Here is an 18,463-nt window from a genome sequence, read left to right on the forward strand (position 1 = left end):
CCCACGCATTCTCTTTAAAGTAGACATGAAAGTCCATAAAGAAGTATGGCTTGATTAGATTTGTGACAGCGAGCGTATGCTGTCATGCCATACATCACACAAAATTACTTGACCCAGAAGGAATTCCTCACGTGAAATGGAAAAAACAGCAATTCTGCCCTTTCTCTGTATGTACTTATGAAAAAAAACACTTGCTATGGACAATGTAAATCATTCTAAAGAATGTGGCTGCTTTCTTAGAATTTCCCACCTTGATGAGTCACAATTTCCACTTCTAACAAATCTTCCCTCTTTACTATCTCTATCTTTGACAGGGCGCTATCTCCAATCTGGACACCTTCTAGAGGCTTCCTCACCTGTATTTGATCTTGGGGGTGCTGAACTTTGATGTGAATGCCATGGCCATGGCCAATGCCGTGCCATGGCCGTTGGTGGGGCCTTGTAAACACACCACATGTTGTCAGTGTGTTTAAACCAAAGACTTCTAGTTTCTTGGAAAGGAGGTGATGTGCTGGGAATTAAACGCTGAGCATTGTTGGGGTGGTGGCCATTCTGTCTGGCTTCATATTTAAAGCGTAGCGGAGTCACTGGTAGACTGTATATTATCTCCTGCTTTAATCATGGTATTCACTGATGCTCCATGCTGTCCAAAATGGAACCTCGCACGGGAGACTTAATGATGGGAGCAAACTTCACTCAATCTTTTTACAATTTCTGCTGGACCGAACTTAGAAATAGACGTTCTTTAGACTAACTATAGATATGCTAACATTTAAAAATAGTGTGTTATGCAAAGTGCGGCCTTGTCTTGTTTTTCCGTTACCTCGCATCTGACCCTGATCTGACTCAGTTGGTTTTATCTTGACCTCCTACATGCCCCAATTCTGGGCAAAACAGTGAAGGCCACTATTTCATTCTTCACAATTGTGGTTCTTCATCTCACAGATCTATTGAGAGTTGTGGGCTATGTATGCATTGCGATTGTATAGATTCACCAAGATTTCACCACAAATAGGAGGACAAAATAACCAATGCTGCTTTATATGTCACTTAAACTTTACACTCTTTATTTAAAATAAAAATAGACATTTTATATCAGATTCTATATTTGTAAAATCACATGTTCTCAGAAAAAAATACAATAGTTAAAAACACACACACACACACACACACACACACACACACACACACACACACACACAGACACACAAACCCACGAATGATGCACCTTCTCTTGAAAATAGCTGTTGTGACCCAGAATGACCAGTTTAGAGTTAAGTGCCAACATCAGTATGGTATTTACAATATACAGTAATTTACTGCAATCATGTCTCAAGTTCCACAGCGAAACAATCATATCTACTCTGCAATAAAGTAAATAACAAAAAAAATAAAACAAACAAACTCATCCAAACAAAACCAACAGAGTATCCCTTTCATAAAAAGTCTCTTCAGCGTACTGTTCATCAAATTGTGAATAAAAAGAGTTCAGCTTTCAGAGAGGCTCAACTCTTCAAAAAATGGCCCCCCTCAAGATAAAGAAATCCCATGGTCCACTTGCTCCATTCCTGGTGTCCAGAGCTCAGTGGCGTTGGCACGTGTGGAGGCTGCGCGCTGCCTTACTGTTATGCTGCTCGCCCCGCTGCGTCCGACAGGACAGGCCCTCGGCGCAGTCACACCTCTGGAAGATCTCCAGGCCGTGGCTGCCTTTGCGCTTGTGCTTGGTGCACACCTGGCCCTCCCTCATCACCGGCTTGCAGATCCGCGACCAGAAGTGCCTGGCACAGCAGAAGCCCTCGGCACAGTCTGATGACCTCAGACAAGTATCACCCTCTTGACCTGAACAGGCATTCAGAACAAACCTTTGTTAGGGACCAGTCGGTCAGATTCACCCTCAACTATTCTTACGGACAGTAAATAAAGCATGCAGTGTAGTAATATTACTAAGGAGTAATATTATTTGTAATAGTGATATTAAGGCAATAATATTCTCAAGATGCTCATGATGCATTTGACATAATGAGAGGATGCTCACCTTTCAAAGTCTGAGTCACATCCTGTGGTGGTGCTTTGGCCTGCACTTCCACTGTGGAATTGTCCTCGTTTGTGGGGCTAGCCAGGACCTCCTCAATCCCAGTTTGCTGCACAAGGTCGAGATCATTGGCTGTGCACAGACCTATGTGGAGAGAAACCAAGGGCAGAGACAAATTAGGCTACATTCACACACCAAAAAGAACCACCGCTAATGTAATAAGAGCAAAACAGTGTGAAGGGAAAGGGAGGAAAACTAAACCTACCGTTGCTACAGTGATTGCCAGGGCAACACATGGCATCCCGGGTGCAGCGCTTCCTGCGTCTCTTGCACTGGAGGCAAGCGCGTCGGGAGACCAGGCAGTACTCATCTTCAGAACATTCTTCATCAGCAGCGCAAAGGACAGGCTATAAAGAGGGCAGAAGTTTGTTTTTAAAAACACAGTTCGCCTCTGGAATTTAAAGTTATAACAGGAGCAACTTTTGCCGGCACTGGAAAACAGCTGTTCGGCAGTGCACGAGCACCAGACGCCTGCTTACCTGTGGAGTGTCAAGGGCCAAGTTCTTAGTCCCGCTGTCAAGTGTCAGTTCGTCCGGGCTCGCGCTCACGGCGTGAGTGGAGCTCACTACTCCGGGGATATTTTTAATCGCATTCGAGTTGAACAAGACAGATCCTGCAAATGCAACGTCAATGGCCAGAATCAAGCACAAGGCAGCGGTTGCGGAAAGGCACAGCATTTTGTAGTCGTGGTATTCGCAAGTCTTCAGAGAAATAAACGGAATGTAACTGGTCCGTATGGAAGTATTCCTTGGAAAAGGTAGGTGACTCTCCTGCACTGAAGACACTGATGTGCTAACAGAGGCTTTATACATGTGCAGTTGTTTGCTTTCCCGCCCCCGGCTATGTGTAACAAAGGGGCGGATGAAATTTCAAAGAGCTGCGCGTCATGACCCATCCTACAGGAGCTAACCATTGGCAAGGGTTTCGCAATGTTTGTGTACAATTATCAGCGATCCGCCATGAGCTGACATCAAACACGCACCGCAGCCGCCCCTCTTAAATTGGAACGTTATTCCGTTTAGACTAGGATTACGAACCAGATAGAATAAAGTCATGTTCGTAGAGCCGAAGTTATTACGGGACTAATGAAGACATTTGTTAACTTGCACTGTCAACACTCCCGATTCACATGCACTAAATAAAAACACACTTTGTCCAGACTATATTTTATTTACATGCCCGAAGGACACATGCTTTCAAATCGACTGAGAATTTATTTCTTGCAGTTATTAGAAATTCTGGAATCGTTTCAGCCATTTATGAATAAAATATGTAATGTTGCCAATTTCAAACAACATCAAAAGCCAAATAGGGGTGCCCATGGTTATTTTGAAGAGGTGGGGATGAATGGTTATTCAAGATGTTTTCTGTCCATTAGTGCTATTTGAAATGTAATTGTAACAGATGAACTTTGAAATGCACTTGAGTAAACTGGCGGTAAAGATCAAAGGCGATATGCAAATTGGGGAGAGTGGAAAAAGTTTACTGACATAATTACCATTCAGTCTAAATGCTTTAAAACAAATACAGTTGATTAGCACGGGTCGATAAGGGATTGCTGTCTCTGAAGTTTAGATGCCGCCAATTCAACGCCCATCTCCTATGCCTTATCTGATTCATCCTTCTCATCCTTATTCATAGTTGCCCTAAAGCCTCAAGCTTCACCCGTCTGTGTGTAACACTCAGTGTTGTGTAGGCCTAAAGGGTACGAGTTTTAAACATTTTTATCCAAAGAGCATGATATGTGATCATTGGGCTAGCTGCCTGTGCGCATTCTACTTGAGCATTAGTTGTGCAGATCAATCAAAAGAATTTCGGGTAGCACACAGACCATTTGCAAAGACCATGTTTAATTGGCCATTTCGAGAATGTAAGCCTCCTTTGATAGAATAATTGCAAACAAAGCGCATTCAAAAATGCGTACCACAACCAGGGTAGCAGGGATTCTTTTCATTCTAATTGTCACCTTCTTTTTTCTCATTATCACGCCAGCTCTTCTGGTCAGCTGTTGGTAGGCGCAAAATGCGCTAACGATTTAACAGTTTCAAAGTGCATGTCTGCCAAATACTTGGGATAACCTCCAAAATAAAAGGCTTTGATGTTGTTGACAGAGGTTAGTTATAATAGGCGACAACAAGACAAACGTTGAATACACTTCATTAAACGTGAATTGGCAGCATTCATCCCGGTTCTTTGGTCCCTCGGCTTTGTTTTAATTGTACATCCAGTGCTTACAGTGGTGTAAAATGAAGCTTGTGTAAAGCACCCTTTGATGGGGGCAGATCAAACAGAACTGAAACCCCATGTCTTAATCAGAGTTCGACAGGCAGACCATTTTCACAAACAGTCCATTTGCTCGGCTTTTAGAGGCTTTTAACAGACATTGTGCTCAGCAAATTCATTTAGCCCAGTGCAAGGTAATCCTGTCTCACAAAAATACTTGGTCACCACCAAATCCACTTGTTCTACAATGGGACCCCCAACTTAGTCTACTCGGATCTTTAGAGTCCCTAAGCAAGCTGAATTATTGGCCACGACTAATTGGAAATCCGGGAGACAAATATATTTGATGTAGGTACTGTATACAATGTCAGGTGTTTCAGATGTTTTTGTATCTCCCTCTTGTGGTGGTAAGTAAATACAACGTTAATTAACATATTAACTGTTCATTTTAATTGGTCGTGTTTCGTCCCGCCTTATGCCTAGGCCTACGTGTTTGTGGGCCATGTCTCGTCTGTTCACTGAGGTAACCTATCTTTGAAAATGTTGACAGTTTCATGTTAACGTGCAGAGGTTTTTTTTTAGAAATAAAGAAAAGCGTTCAAGCTAAAATTGTCCTGTGTCTAGTGGTAGGCCAAACTAAATCAATATGCTAATGTCGGGCTAACATGATGTTGATAATTAATTTTCACTAGAAACAGGATATGTTTAAGCAGTTTTGGACGAGCATTCTCTTTTGCTGCGTTGGGTATGTTTTCTTTCTGTTTCTAAAAATAACTGGAACAAATAGCATTCTGGAGAATCGGTAGCTTAATGTGTTTTACTGTTCCTATTAAATTGGCAAACATCGCTCTTCGCTACTCAAACATACTAATTTATCAAAGGAAGTCTGTCCCAACCAAGCTGTGAACTGGGGTCAAATATGTCGCCATATTGGCCACCACCGGCCGGAACAGCATCTCTCTGATGTGGTTAGGAGACACCTGAGGATGAACGGCGGGCATTCTCATGCTTTATCTTAAGAGGGGGTGAGATAAGGCGTTGGCTAATGATAAGCTTTCCATCCGTAGGCTGTTGTTGGGGCTATTACATTTCTTTCCAGAAGAGAATGAGCCGGATTCCATTCTATATCTAATACCAGCCACAATTATTTATGGTTGAATATTCTATGCATTTCAGGACAAATGCTTGTAAATGTTGGTCAAAACCATCCAAATTAACATAGTGTAGATGGCTGCTGTTAGACGTTAATTAGCCTATATTGCTTTAAAAATGAATGTGTTGCCCACCAGCTTTAGTACAGTAGCCTAAATGCAATATATATACATATATATATATATTATAGTATAGAGTACATGTACCAGTCTCGCTGAATTTATTATTATTTTTAAAAAGTACCAGTCTAGCTGAATTTAGACATCAAGAACAGTTGACAGCTAATACTGGTCATTCAGTCTCTACTTTCCCCTCTCCTGTATTCTGTAAACAGAAACTCTATTGCTTTCTCACATTGAATCAAACTGAGGCAAAAACATCTACACATTTGAAAGTTGTCTTTTATTGTAAGAAAAAGGCATATAAATAGCTGAACCGTTTATAAAAGCAAAGCAAAGTAAGGACATTTCTGAGTGGTTGGACATTGCTCATGCAGCATCGATCAAAGACAAGAAGATATTTTGGATGCCACGAAAATTTAAGGCACTTTCACTGATGCCAATAGCCATGAGGTGAACGCAGAAGTGTGGGTGAGTGGTAGGTTACCTACAAGAGGTAACATGAGGAGGAAATTGAATATTTTAAAGACAAAAATAACAAACAAAACACAAAACCACCAATAGTTGGAAAAAAAATCATATTTTACTCTAACAAGACATTGTTCTAGCAGTATCACAAAATATCAGTACTGAATATTATTAACACAATATTTACCTCTGGTCCTACAATAAATAATAATAGTTCCTCGTTTGTATTCCAGCACAGTTTCTTCATGGGTTCATGATATGAAAATCTCCAAGAATTCACTTGTTTCTTTGTTTTATGTTTGAGTGAGGATGATATGGATATGGAGACTAGATGAAGGCCAGATTCGAACCAGAAACTAAACTAAAAAAGGATTGAACTACAAGGATAGTGGAAATGTGTTATTGGTCTTGTAATGTAGTGTTAGGGTTCATGTAGTCAACTCTAGTATGTAGTGTTTTGTCATGATGGTTTGCTGTTGAGCTAGGCTACTGAAAGTCGTTGGGTTTCACCAATCCTCTGGTCAATGTCTGCCTCCTGGTGGTGAGCTTAGGTAGGCCTCCTACAATACCCAAAATCATTTATTTCAGACGTTGTTCAAGTCTTTTCTTTTGTTTTGTTTATCTCTCACCCGCTGTATTGGCACAGGTAAATTCCAATCAAACATTTTTATTGACTCTATTTTATTTGAGTTATTACTTTTTAGAGAGAGTTCATGTATTTTTCTAAATTCTAAATTAATTTCTTCCCTTGTGACTTTCCTCATTAAAAAAAAAACAAAACAATCCAATATATACATATGACGTCATCACTAGTCCCCACTTAATGTCCACTGGCTTCAATATCAGGGCACAGCATGGAGACTTTATTACTCTATCCAGGGGCCAGTCCCATTGCAAATGTTATCACAGAGTATTGCTGCTACAGCTCATGGGCACACAGCTATACCATGGCAAGGATGTCAAGCACTCAAGCATTGTGTAGGATCAGAAAGAAAAGTGTGTGGAAATCTTTAGGAAGGGGGAAAAGTCTCCAATTGTGGGTCTCGTAGCTGTGCCGCTGGAAACAGTATTGATGGCGGCGATTGAAATTAATAAATAAGAAGCGGGCAGTCTGCTGCGTTTGACTCTCCACCCCTGGCCTGGGATGAGATGGCTGATGGCGATGGGGAGGGGTGAGGATGATGAGTTGTGGTCAAGATGACAAAGGTGATGGGAATGGATCAGTGATGGCATCCCAATGCCTCATGGATCGAGAGAGAAAGTGAGTGACAGAGAGAGAGAGAGAGAGAGAGAGAGAGATTGAGAGAGAGAGAGAGATAGAGCATGGGCCAAGGCACCTGGGTCGACTCGTGTGGGCAAGTTAAGTTCTGGTTCCTTCCCCCACTCCCCCTCTCTCCGCTTTATCTCCATGTGTCCTCCATCTTGTCACTGGCGTTCGTTAGACTCGTCAGCTAATGTGTGGCGTAGTCCTTGCGCGCACAGAAGAACCAGTCCCTCTCCAGCACACAATCAATCACTCACAGTTTTAAAAACTCTCCTGCATGGGTGGGACTGGAGACTGGGGGGTGGGTAAATGTGTCGGGGGTGATGTGTGTGGTCAGTCTCTGGAGAGGCAGGCACAGTTTAAAAGTCTGTGTCCCACCCTGAGTTATCGTCTGGAGGTGGGTCTTCGCTGTCCTCCGGGAAACTGTCAAAGTTGCTTGTGTCGGTTGGAGATGAAACCTGGAGTGCAAAAATAAATAAATAAATAAATAAGCAAGATGATTCCATAAAGCTATAGAATATTAAATAGGAATGGCAGCTGATCTATTTACATAATTTAAAAATGCACTCTGATTCTGTTTTGGTGACTCTTGATGCCCCTAAAAGATGTGTGTTGATTGGCTAAGAATTGCATATGGCTGGGTCCAAGCCATGTTTGCTTCCCACAGCCAGGACTGTGTACTGAACAGCTCAAGCTGTGAGGACCAATTCACTAAATTAAATTAATGGTATATACAGTAGGCTCAGAATCATCTATTCTAGGGTGCATCTTTACTATGTTGAGCAATTGAAAATGTGTCTTGGGAATTCTAGATCTTCTACTTCTTGGACTTACCCCAGGGATGATTGGAGGAGCTAGGGTCATCTTCCTCAAGCCTTCCCAGTTAAACCCCTCAAACCACCTGAGATTTAGAGACAAGCCATTTCCATTCATTTTAGATCACATCAATAATCTTTTTTGCACAAGTTATTTGGAAATGTGTGCTGTGAATGACTTACTTGTGCTTTTGGATGTCTTTGACGCCGTTTTTCAAATTTCCTAGCCTCTCCGAGGGATTGTCCCTGTGATGGATGACACACACTGGTAAATGCTTGTTTTTAACAAAAGACCACACAGATTATTTGTGTGTTATTTCCCAGACTAACACACCTGCATAGTTTCTTGATTAGGTTGCCAGCATTCTTGGTGATCTTCTTTGGAAATTCTATCATGTCAATACCTCTCAGAATGATGTTGTATGTCTTCATTGGATCAGGTCCCGAGAAAGGCGGGCTACAAGTAGTAGAGACAGCACATTAGCACCTAAATATGTACAATGTCTGAGCATGAGTGTATGTGTGTCTGTCTGTCTGTCTGTCTGTCTGAATGACTGACAGAACAAGTACTTTACTGTGTAGTTGTAAAACAGATATAATCAACTAGTCATATCTAGGTCCATTTATATTGATTAGCCATGTGTGTGTCTGAATGACTGACAGAACAAGTACTTTACTGTGTAGTTGTAAAACAGATATCATCAGCTAGTCATATCCAGCCCATTTATATTGATTAGCATAGTACGCTAATGCTAGCACCAGCATTTACCTTCCTGTCAGCAGCTCATACATCAAGATGCCAAGGGACCAGTAGTCTGCTGAAATGTCATGACCTTTGTTTAGGATGATCTCTGGTGCTACATACTCCGGCGTGCCACAGAAAGTCCACGTCTTCTTGCCAAATCCAATCTTTTTGGCAAAACCAAAATCTACCTAAAAAGATAAACAGGAGGGCTTCCTATAAGAAATCCATTCTAGTCAGTTTCATACACATAGTTTACCTTTAAGTCCACGTACAACTAGAGAGGTGACAGCCTGTCCCACTGCCTTATATGCTATTCTGAGATCCCATAGGCATGTCTCAATGTTAGGGTCTCAATTATCATTGAAAGCAGCTTCCCAAACTGTGTTTCTTTCTTTACCCTAACTCTACATTAGCAAGAAATCGAGTAGGCCAACACTTAAAGGGGTGGTTCAGGATTTTGGACATTATTTCCAAGTAAGCAAGTGTGATATTTATCAGTGGAGACCGTTTTCAGCACGTTTCATCCAGTCCTTCTAATTGCAGAGTTCGCAGGTGCTAGGCTAGCGCAAGTCAACGGTATGTGCTAGCCTGCCACTAAAGACAGTCTTATCCACTCCAAAGTACACCTGAGGCAAATTCCAGACAATCGATGTAAATGTCTGTGTTGATAGAATAGTGTAAGAAATACAACTACCCTTGCATCGCGTTGCAATAGTTATACTTTGGTCCCTAAAGTTGTTAGTAGTCATTTTGCAACTCAGCGGCGGACTGATATTACCAAGGCTACTACTAGGTATCCCCATTGGAGTGCGCTTTACTGTTTACTTTTCGGCGCAGTACTACTAACCGGAGCAAGTATAATTCTGCCGCTGCTAAGAAACTAGTCCCTCAAAATGTAATGCGATCGTTGAAATGCAAGGATAGAATAACGTTAGAAATAACACTGTCAATACAGACATTTACATCGATAGTCTGGCGTTATAATTTATTGCCTCGGGTGTACTTTGGAGTGGGTAAGACTATCTTTAGTGGCAGGCTAGCACATACCGTTGACTTGCGCTAGCCTAGCACCTGCGAACTCTGCAATTAGAAGGACTGGATGAAACGTGTTGAAAACGGTCTCCACTGATAAATATCACACTTGCTTACTTGGAAATGAGGTCCTATGTCCAAAATCCTGAATCACCCCTTTAATCAGTGAACTATTGTAGCGTGTGAGAAAGTTGCACAGCACATCTGTATAGCACATCTGCTAGAATTTCCACAGTACATACTGTAGCTTAATTCACAGTGTATGTTTTGAAAAAAAAAAACAGGCAATGTCTCTCTACTCACCAGCTTGGCATAGCCTCTGTGATCCAGGATAAGATTCTCTGGCTTCAGATCCCGGTAAATGATTCCTTTGGAATGCAAGTAAGCGAATGCTTCCACTACACAGGCTGTGTAAAACCGTGTTGTGGCGTCCTCAAATGAACCCCTGCCATGTGAGAAGTATACATAGAAAGATTTAAACAAAGAGAAATATAAAATCGAAAGTTTTGATACAGCTTGGTATTTCATATTTGTCTGTGCCGAGATTAGGATTTCCTTCCTGTTATCTGCACAATATTTAATATTAACCTCCACAATACTAGTCTTCCCAAATGGAAAGTAAGCCGTTTCTAGAATAGTCCAGAAATCCACTTGTCTGCGAAGTACTGTTGTACCACATGTGTGCTGAAATGTATGTGTATGTGTGTTTCTTACCTGTCCCTCAGTATGGTCCATAGTTCTCCTCCCAAACAGGCCTCCATAAGCATGTACAGGTACTTGCTGTCTTTAAACGTCCTGTACAATCTGAGATACAGGGGAGAAGACGTCATTTGGTTAAATGCTGAATTGTAATCCGCATGTGGTCATACTGTGACAGAATATACTGGTTACGCATAAAAGTGGTGTCCAATCCAATACTGTATTTGATACCTATTTGCTGTCTCATTTTATGGCATTAGACTTTAATCACGTCATCTACCTCACGATGAAGTCGGAGTGAGCCTCTTGCATGATCTGCTTCTCGGAGCGGATGTGCTCCTGTTGCCGAGTGTCCACAATGTGCCTCTTCTTCAGAATCTTCATCGCAAACGTTTTGGTCTCCTCACTTTTGAGCTGAACCTGAGAGAAGCAAAGGGAACTATGAGATACCTCATTCTAAGTCACTGCTAATAGGTGAGACCTAGACCTTTTTGACATGTGTTTTTTTTTAAATATATTTTGGGGGCTTCGCCCTTGTTCTTGTGTTTGTTTAAGGAAGCAGTGCTCACTTGGTATATTTTCCAAGCCAAATACTGTTTTACTGACATCAACATTCTGAGATCATTCAATTTTAATGTATATAAATAACATTATTATTGTAGAATGCATGTTTAGAAAGAATTCATTTATGCTCATATGTGGTAGAGCACCAGGTTATACACATACTGCAAGAAGGAAAACAACAACCAAGACCTTCTTAATTTAGAAAGTGAGTCATAGTCTATAATTGACTCTCGGGTACTAGAAATAGCCTAGACTGGGCGAGGGCATTCTTTACATTGCGTATCCTCTGGAGCCTTAACGTGTCAGGGGTCACTTGATCTCTGAACTATCTAGTAAGGAAGTACAACGCAGGTGAACATGATGCTATGCACCAGAGGGCTACTTGTTTTCAGAGTGGCATCACCACGACTAAAATAGGCTCGGCGAGGGGATTCCGCTTCAAGTAAGCGCCACTGGGCTTTTCCTCTGTGCCACTTTGGTGGAGAATTGAAAAGTCCGCATTGCGACATCGCCCCCTCACCCCTTAACCCCTCCTTCCTTTTTTGCAATCATGCTTTCTTTTTCTCTTTCTGTTTGAGTCTTCCTTTCACATTCGGAAGGAGTTCCATGTTGTTTTTCATCTTCCCCTCCGAGTGCTACTCCAAATACTACATTGCAGCCAGGGATGTAGTGGTAAAATAAGAGGTGGATAAACTATGAATTATGTGATCACGATAAGATGATATGAATGACTAACTCTACAGTGTCACAGTCTATGACTTACTTCTCAGGTGCACATCTGTAAAACAGAATGCAGGGCAATCTTAAAAAGGAAAAAAATCCCACACCCAAATTGCACTTCACTTCTATCGCCAATACTTTTTTCCAGCTCTTCATAAATTACATACTGGTAACCCTTGTAGCATCCGATTTAATTCTAATTTCATTAGATGTCCTAAGCTGTTACAACATGGGAGCCGGGGCCGCTCTACTTCAGGGGGGATCCTATTACTTTCTCTGCAGAGTCAGTGGAAAGTTACCCTGAATAGAGAGTCCTGACATTCTCCTGCCATTCTCATTCCTCTCCATGTGGAGAAACACAGACCAGTGCAATGCTTCACAGATGGAAACACATTTGTTCAGGTATTAATTGATGGTTGTTTCCATCAGTGAGAACCTCTCATGTTAATATTTCCATGACCAAAGTCTATTCAGACTTTGCTAGCACCAGCATTTAAGCACTTGGTTTAGAAAATGTTCATCTTCATTTTAAAAGGGTTTAGGCACGCAGGCTCAGACTACATTTCACTTATATTTCGGTATAAGGTTATGACAATATCCCATGTTAGAGATATTGGACAAAATTAAATACACTTTTGAAGAACCTGAAAGCAGGTCATGAAAATGCACAGAGAAGAAAAAAATGGAGGGAAAAAGACAGAGGATGGGAAAAAAAATCTAATTTCCTACCAGCTCCACGCGGCCGAAGCCTCCAACCCCGAGGGTGTCGACGATATTGAAGTCTGCCAGCTTCAGGTTGGAGTAGAAGGCGTTCTCTGCTTCGTATCTGCATTTTTTGACATGGAAGAAAGGGAACTTCTTAGAGGTCTGTATGGTGTAGGTGATGGGGAATGATAGCAGAGGGAAGGGTGTGGGCAGACTGGTCAGTCTCTCCCTCTCCTTGCGCTCCCGAACGGGCACGGGAAGCAAGTCACGCATTGTAACACCACCGATGTGGTCACTTGGGCCCCACCAGGAAAAGTTCAAGTGCACGATCAAACGGACCCCTCTGAGTATCACCAGCAGGGCGACAGCGACCAGAAGTCGGCAATAGACGGCCAGTGGCCTGCGGAGAATATCACAGGTTTTTTTTACGAGTATGTTCGGCAAAGCGTCAGCAGTAGTCCTCTCTCGAAGGTTGAGCTAAGGAGCCATTTCCATTTTACATGTTGCAGTTTGGCAAACTGGAAGGTCCGAGTGTGGAGGAACAAAGAGTCGTCCAGATCGCTTGAGTCTCTCTGCATTAAGGTTGGCCCTTGTAGATCTCACTCTCTCAAGTCCTACACAGTATGCCAACCACTGGACCGTCTTTTGGGCAGCGCCAACACCTTATAGAAGCTTGTCCCCACAACACAACTAAGCTGTGTGAATAGGACCAGACTGAAGTTTAAATGAATAAGGGCAGTCTGAGGTCTGTAGAATAAGATGCAAAACCATGCCCCTTGCAAAAAGTATACCTAGTCAAACCAAATCTGCAAGCAAATCAAACGCCCAAAAACCCTACAAGAATGTCCAGGCCGCACTCACTACAAGAGGTCTGTACTGTTACCATGCACGCTGTAGAGTGGCGGAGCGTCCAGGTTCTCTATCACTAAAAGCAAAGTGCTTGGAGCCAAAACAAGAGTCCAAACGTGTCTCCCCCCTCTCTGCTGGCAGTAATAGTGTCTGGATGATCCCCGTGGTATTTTTACCATGTGGTCGCGCAAAGGCTATCCCCGTCGGCATCGTGCTCGGTGCATGACCGCCTGCCAAACACACACATCAATCATCACTGTTGTCGCTTTCAGAGACTAATCAAAGATTGCTCTTGCAAGAGGGCACCCAACTGTGAGCTGTTAAAGTTTGTGGGTATCTTTTTGCTACTCTCATTCCTATTTAATACGCTATTTAATACGCTGATCAATGACCAGACATTATCGACCATATCTGTGCAAACACAGTGTAGCAAAATATCTGGATTGTAGTCAAAGTGATGGTACACTGGGGACATTTTGGGGCTAGAATCAAGGACATGGAAATAAATAGTGTTGTCCAAACAGTTTCTACAACTAATGCTCATATGCACTTAAGGAAAGTTCACCACTAAAAATCGCTACCCTTAGTGTTTCACCATTCAGTTATAATTGCCGATGGTATAATTAAATTAAATTAAAATAAAATTCTCAAGAAATGCACACTGGTACCTGTCATAATCAGCTACTCTGCAAATGTAACCATGCCATCTGAAATGGCAAGCAAGTACATTTCCTTTTGGGTTTTTTTTGTTTGTATGGCTTTTCCAAAACCTATTAACATTAATGGAAACGCAGTGTTTTTCGCCCTCTGGGGAATGTGTCTCCCGTTGTCTCTGTAAGCTATCAGCAGGCTTGTTTAGCCTTACACACACTCCTCAGAATAGCCTGTCCTTCTAGCCGACAATCTCTTGATATGCAAGGGATCTGCTTCTGCATGATGTCACGATACCCATACTAATGCACACGAGGCGAAGCTATCATGTTTTAGATCTCACTGGCATGAAGGATATTCCAGTAGCAAATAAATCTCTCTTATAGGATCATAGAATGCGGTTTATTTAGGGACCTCACCTGGCCAATTTTAAAGCGGAAAATGATTATCACTGTACCAGCATACACAGACCACCCATTTGGGAAGATGGAAGGCACAAAAGCACATATACATAAACAAAAGCGAGTTTTGTAGGAAGAAGAGCAATACGCCATTGAGGGAGAAAGCGAAGTGCTCGATATTTTTTTTTTTTAAATCAAGTGCATGCAAACAACAATGGCATCAGGCAAAACAGACACACATTCGCACATACACACATATTCTTTATCACATACACACACACACATACACACCTTACTCTCTCAGAGTACCCCCCCACCACACACACACATATTAACAAGTTTAGTATGAACCCTCCTGGGCAATCCCTCTAGCTGAGCTCAGGGTCGAGGACAGCCTGAGGTAAATGTGCTGAAGGTTGTATCAAGTACAAGTACGTACACGCTACTGAAATGGAACCGAGCAGCTAAGTACTGTTGATAGCTCTCAGTTACCCACCTCTACCCAGTTGAGCCATGCTGCCAAGTCTGTGGCTCGGCACTAGCTGGAGATGTTTTAACATTGTATCTGCATAGTGTTCTAACCATAATTTACTATTTCATAGTAAAAATGTACCTTTTGGTCTTACAGTGGCAATCTGGCTACCTAGAAGCCAAGTAAGGGATAATGGACGACACGGTGGTCTGTTCACAGTAGTTAATGCACGGTCGAGGTTGTAAAACGGCCCCGACGCGAAGCGGAGGTGCATTAAACTCGTAGTGCATTAACTTCTGTGAACAGACCACCGTGGAGTCCATTATCCCGCTTATTCCACTGTTGCCACTTGCGTTGTATTCATTTCCTGTTACAATTTAAACGTTTTAATCGCTAAAACTGTCTTGTTTGTAGAACATTTCTTCCGACACATATCAACTAATTTCTCAACTCACAAGACAAACTGCCGTTACTAGTTCTAAATGGATGGTTGCTACGGCCAAAGGCCAGTCGTTAGTTCTATCTCTCCCGTTGTCAAGCGGGCGTATCCCAAGATTCTGATGAACTTTAGCTTTGAAACATCGCTTTTACTTAGTCTGCTGTCATCCATCTAGCTAAAAGCCACCTCCGTCATATGCTACAATGTTGCAATGTTCTGAACGTTTGCATTTTACAGCTCGGATGCAACGTGACAGTTCATTTAAACTTCACAACGAAGTTCGCTAATTAATATACAAGTGTGATACGGCCAAAAAATTGGATCTACTTCATAGGTGTGCAGATAACATACGGTTAATGGTCGTTCTAAATTACGTAGGACAATGGGAAATTCAACCAAGCAGTGGAATAAAAAAGGCATGTAAAAAAACACCAACCAACACTAAAGCTGATACTGTTAAACCCTTGTTATCTGGGGTCTTTTGACATTTTATTACTAACTTGGCATCTAAGAACAACAGGCCAAGTCAATTGACGGTTAATACAACATCTTGCCAAAGGACTGCAGTTGAAAATTAACCGGTTGGCTAACACTGGCACATTTGCAAAATTGTTGATCAATGTGTGTTATCCTTATAAATAAATAAATGAAAAAGACTGTGTACAAAACCACACTGTGTTTTAGCACAGAAAGTGTATGCTGAAAGGCTGATGTGGAAGAAAGGTGTGTTTATCTAGCCTTCATCTGACCATATACGATACTAAATAACTTGAAGATGATATCAAAACTAGTTGCTTTTAAAACATCAATGGAAAAAGTGGAAAATCACTGCATAGTATTGCTTTAAATTTTACATGTAACTACTTGTCATTTGTGCTTGAATTACACTACTCTCATGGCTATGAGGCCGTGTTTTTTAGGACTGCCTTAATCTCCTGTTATGTTAGAATGTCCTGGCAGTCACATAGATGAATTGAAACAAGTGGGTTCTAAGTCTAAGTTATCTGTGGTTGGCCCACTGACTGCACATGGTGTGGGGCTAGGCTGTGCCCGAGTAGCCAACCTTGTTGATCGGCAGGAGAGTGATGTGTGTGTGTGTGTGTGTATGTGTGTGTGTGTATGTGTGTGTGTGTGCGTGTATGTGTGTGTATGTGTCTCCGTCTCAGAAACCTCCAAGCAACAGCTGGGAAATCCTGAGGCCATTAATCCCCTGGGGAAGATTCAGCCAGACCACAGAGGTGACTCAGGGAACACACACACACACACACACACACACACACACACACACACACACAAACACAATCCCGGACACAGACAAATACTCAGGCTAAACGTGCTGCTATGCCAACTACAAAGCCTTACTGGAAATCTCTGGACACTTCTCCACATTCACCGCATGTACGACCACACACACACTAGCACAGGTCTGACTTACCGACGCACATTGCACCACACATGCACAAATAAACATACACGTTGCCTCACACACACTGTTTACAAAGGCTACCAATGCAAGTCTTTACTGGAAATCACTTCATATAGAGTAACATGACATAATATGTACCAACACAGATGTTCTCCTCTGTTCCTCACAGATGTTCTCTATGTTGACAATCCTATATACCCGAAATCCAGATGTTTACCCTAAATCCATATGTTGACAATCCCTATTGCCTAAATCCATATGTTTACCCTAAATCCATATGAAGGGTTCAGATGCAAAAGCCTCTAAATGCCACCTACGTCAAAAATGAGATAAAGATGGTGAGTGAATGCTCTCCTCACATAGTATACGTTAATCAAATAATTTAACTTCAAAACACATCAAATAATACTCTCTTCCTGGTCTGAAATATCGATTTCTATGCAAAAACCTATAGGAACTGGATTTTAAATGCTCATTTAAAAGAAATGTGGTCAGACGGATTTAGAGGGTTTTGCATCTGAACTCTTCATATGTTGATGCATAATAGCAATACTATGATAAACTATTTATACAGCACTTTTTGTACAATGACTGTGGCTCAGAGTGATTTACATCACAAAATAGCATTAAATACACCATACAAAAGTATCACAAAACAGCCAATAGGACACGCACACTTACACAACCCTACACATAAACACACGCACGCAAACATCCGCACACACACTAACACACAGTACAGAGACATGCAGATGCCCACGTATTACCAGTCACCTATACACACGCATGGCCTTCCACTGTACTGTTGTTAAATCAACACAATGCTGAACTGGATTCCCCTCAGGCAATATTTGTGTGTGTGTGCATGGGTGCATGTGTCAGGGATGGTTGGTCATTTTATGCTCCTTACTGGAATCAAAGACAAGGGGAACAGTTCAAGGTGTAGTAAGGTGGTTGCAGTATAAGTGACTGGTCTGGTCACCTCTCCCCAAGGCTGTGTAGTCTTGACCTGTCTTTTCCTGGATAAAAGACCGACACCACTGCCAGGTCAAAAGGTTTATATAGCTTCAACAAAAGAGTTATTCTGCACTGAAGTGGAACAGTGGTTAAGGTTGTGCTAGTCATTCTACCGTGACATTAAAGGTTGAGAGAGCATGTGTGTGTGTGTATGTGTGTGTGTGTGTGTGTATTTCTGTCTGTGTTTGTGAGTGCGTGTCTTCTTGTTTAAATTCTTGTGTGCTTGTAGTCACATACTGAATCCCGTAGTGGATTCCACATCAAAGTACAAACAAAAATAAACCGAGCCGTCAAAACTGGTCCTCAGCATAAACACAGATGGTAATTCACTCAAAAACCCAGTGGGCACCCTCCCAGTGTTTAAACAGCCAACGACAACCGACCATAACTTCTGACACATTCATCAGACCTGTGTGCTCCTCTCCTTCAGTGAGCTTTGTTTTTTCGGTTGTCGTGGCAACTGACCCTGACCCCTCTTTTCCCCACCACTCTGCCATGCTGTCAGAGATGTCACCTGACATGTGTCGGATTCCCTCTCTCTCTCTCTCTCTCTCCTTCCCACCCCCTCTCCGCGCATTTCTCCTGCTTTAGCCCTTAACAGGGCAGAGAG

At 42.1% G+C, this 18,463-nt stretch overlaps 2 protein-coding genes across 4 annotated transcripts in view; both read right to left on the minus strand.

The window, feature by feature from the left end:
- Nucleotides 1-1,038: 1,038 nt before the first annotated feature.
- On the minus strand, nt 1,039-2,848 carry dkk1b (dickkopf WNT signaling pathway inhibitor 1b). The gene is made up of 4 exons (XM_048233578.1): nt 2,572-2,848; nt 2,298-2,439; nt 2,036-2,176; nt 1,039-1,839 (listed from the first exon to the last, which is right to left on the minus strand). The coding sequence occupies exons 1-4, from the start codon at nt 2,767-2,769 to the stop codon at nt 1,583-1,585; spliced, it is 738 nt and encodes a 245-aa protein (XP_048089535.1). The 5' UTR covers nt 2,770-2,848; the 3' UTR covers nt 1,039-1,582.
- Nucleotides 2,849-5,850: 3,002 nt separating this feature from the next.
- The window catches only part of prkg1b (protein kinase cGMP-dependent 1b), a 145,567-nt gene continuing 132,954 nt past the window's right edge, over nt 5,851-18,463 (minus strand). For all 3 annotated transcript variants that reach the window (XM_048233584.1, XM_048233583.1, XM_048233585.1), the window contains 9 exons: nt 12,623-12,719; nt 10,890-11,029; nt 10,625-10,714; nt 10,214-10,355; nt 8,903-9,066; nt 8,468-8,590; nt 8,317-8,379; nt 8,153-8,219; nt 5,851-7,776 (listed from right to left, as the gene is read on the minus strand). In XM_048233584.1, coding sequence (XP_048089541.1) covers nt 7,678-7,776; nt 8,153-8,219; nt 8,317-8,379; nt 8,468-8,590; nt 8,903-9,066; nt 10,214-10,355; nt 10,625-10,714; nt 10,890-11,029; nt 12,623-12,719 — 985 coding nt within the window. In that variant the 3' untranslated portion in view covers nt 5,851-7,677. The remainder of the gene's footprint in view (nt 7,777-8,152; nt 8,220-8,316; nt 8,380-8,467; nt 8,591-8,902; nt 9,067-10,213; nt 10,356-10,624; nt 10,715-10,889; nt 11,030-12,622; nt 12,720-18,463) is intronic.

Source organism: Alosa alosa, chromosome 22, assembly GCF_017589495.1.
Source record: "Alosa alosa isolate M-15738 ecotype Scorff River chromosome 22, AALO_Geno_1.1, whole genome shotgun sequence".
NCBI classification, from domain to species: domain Eukaryota; kingdom Metazoa; phylum Chordata; class Actinopteri; order Clupeiformes; family Clupeidae; genus Alosa; species Alosa alosa.

What these genes read in the sequence shown, in the direction of transcription:
- dkk1b (XM_048233578.1), bottom strand. Translation starts at nt 2,769, where the DNA reads ATGCTGTGCCTTTCCGCAACCGCTGCCTTGTGCTTGATTCTGGCCATT. An exon ending in TGGCCCTTGACACTCCACAG is followed by an intron (nt 2,440 to 2,571) that starts GTAAGCAGGCGT and finishes CCCTCTTTATAG; the next exon opens with CCTGTCCTTTGCGCTGCTGA. An exon ending in TGGCAATCACTGTAGCAACG is followed by an intron (nt 2,177 to 2,297) that starts GTAGGTTTAGTT and finishes CTCTCCACATAG; the next exon opens with GTCTGTGCACAGCCAATGAT.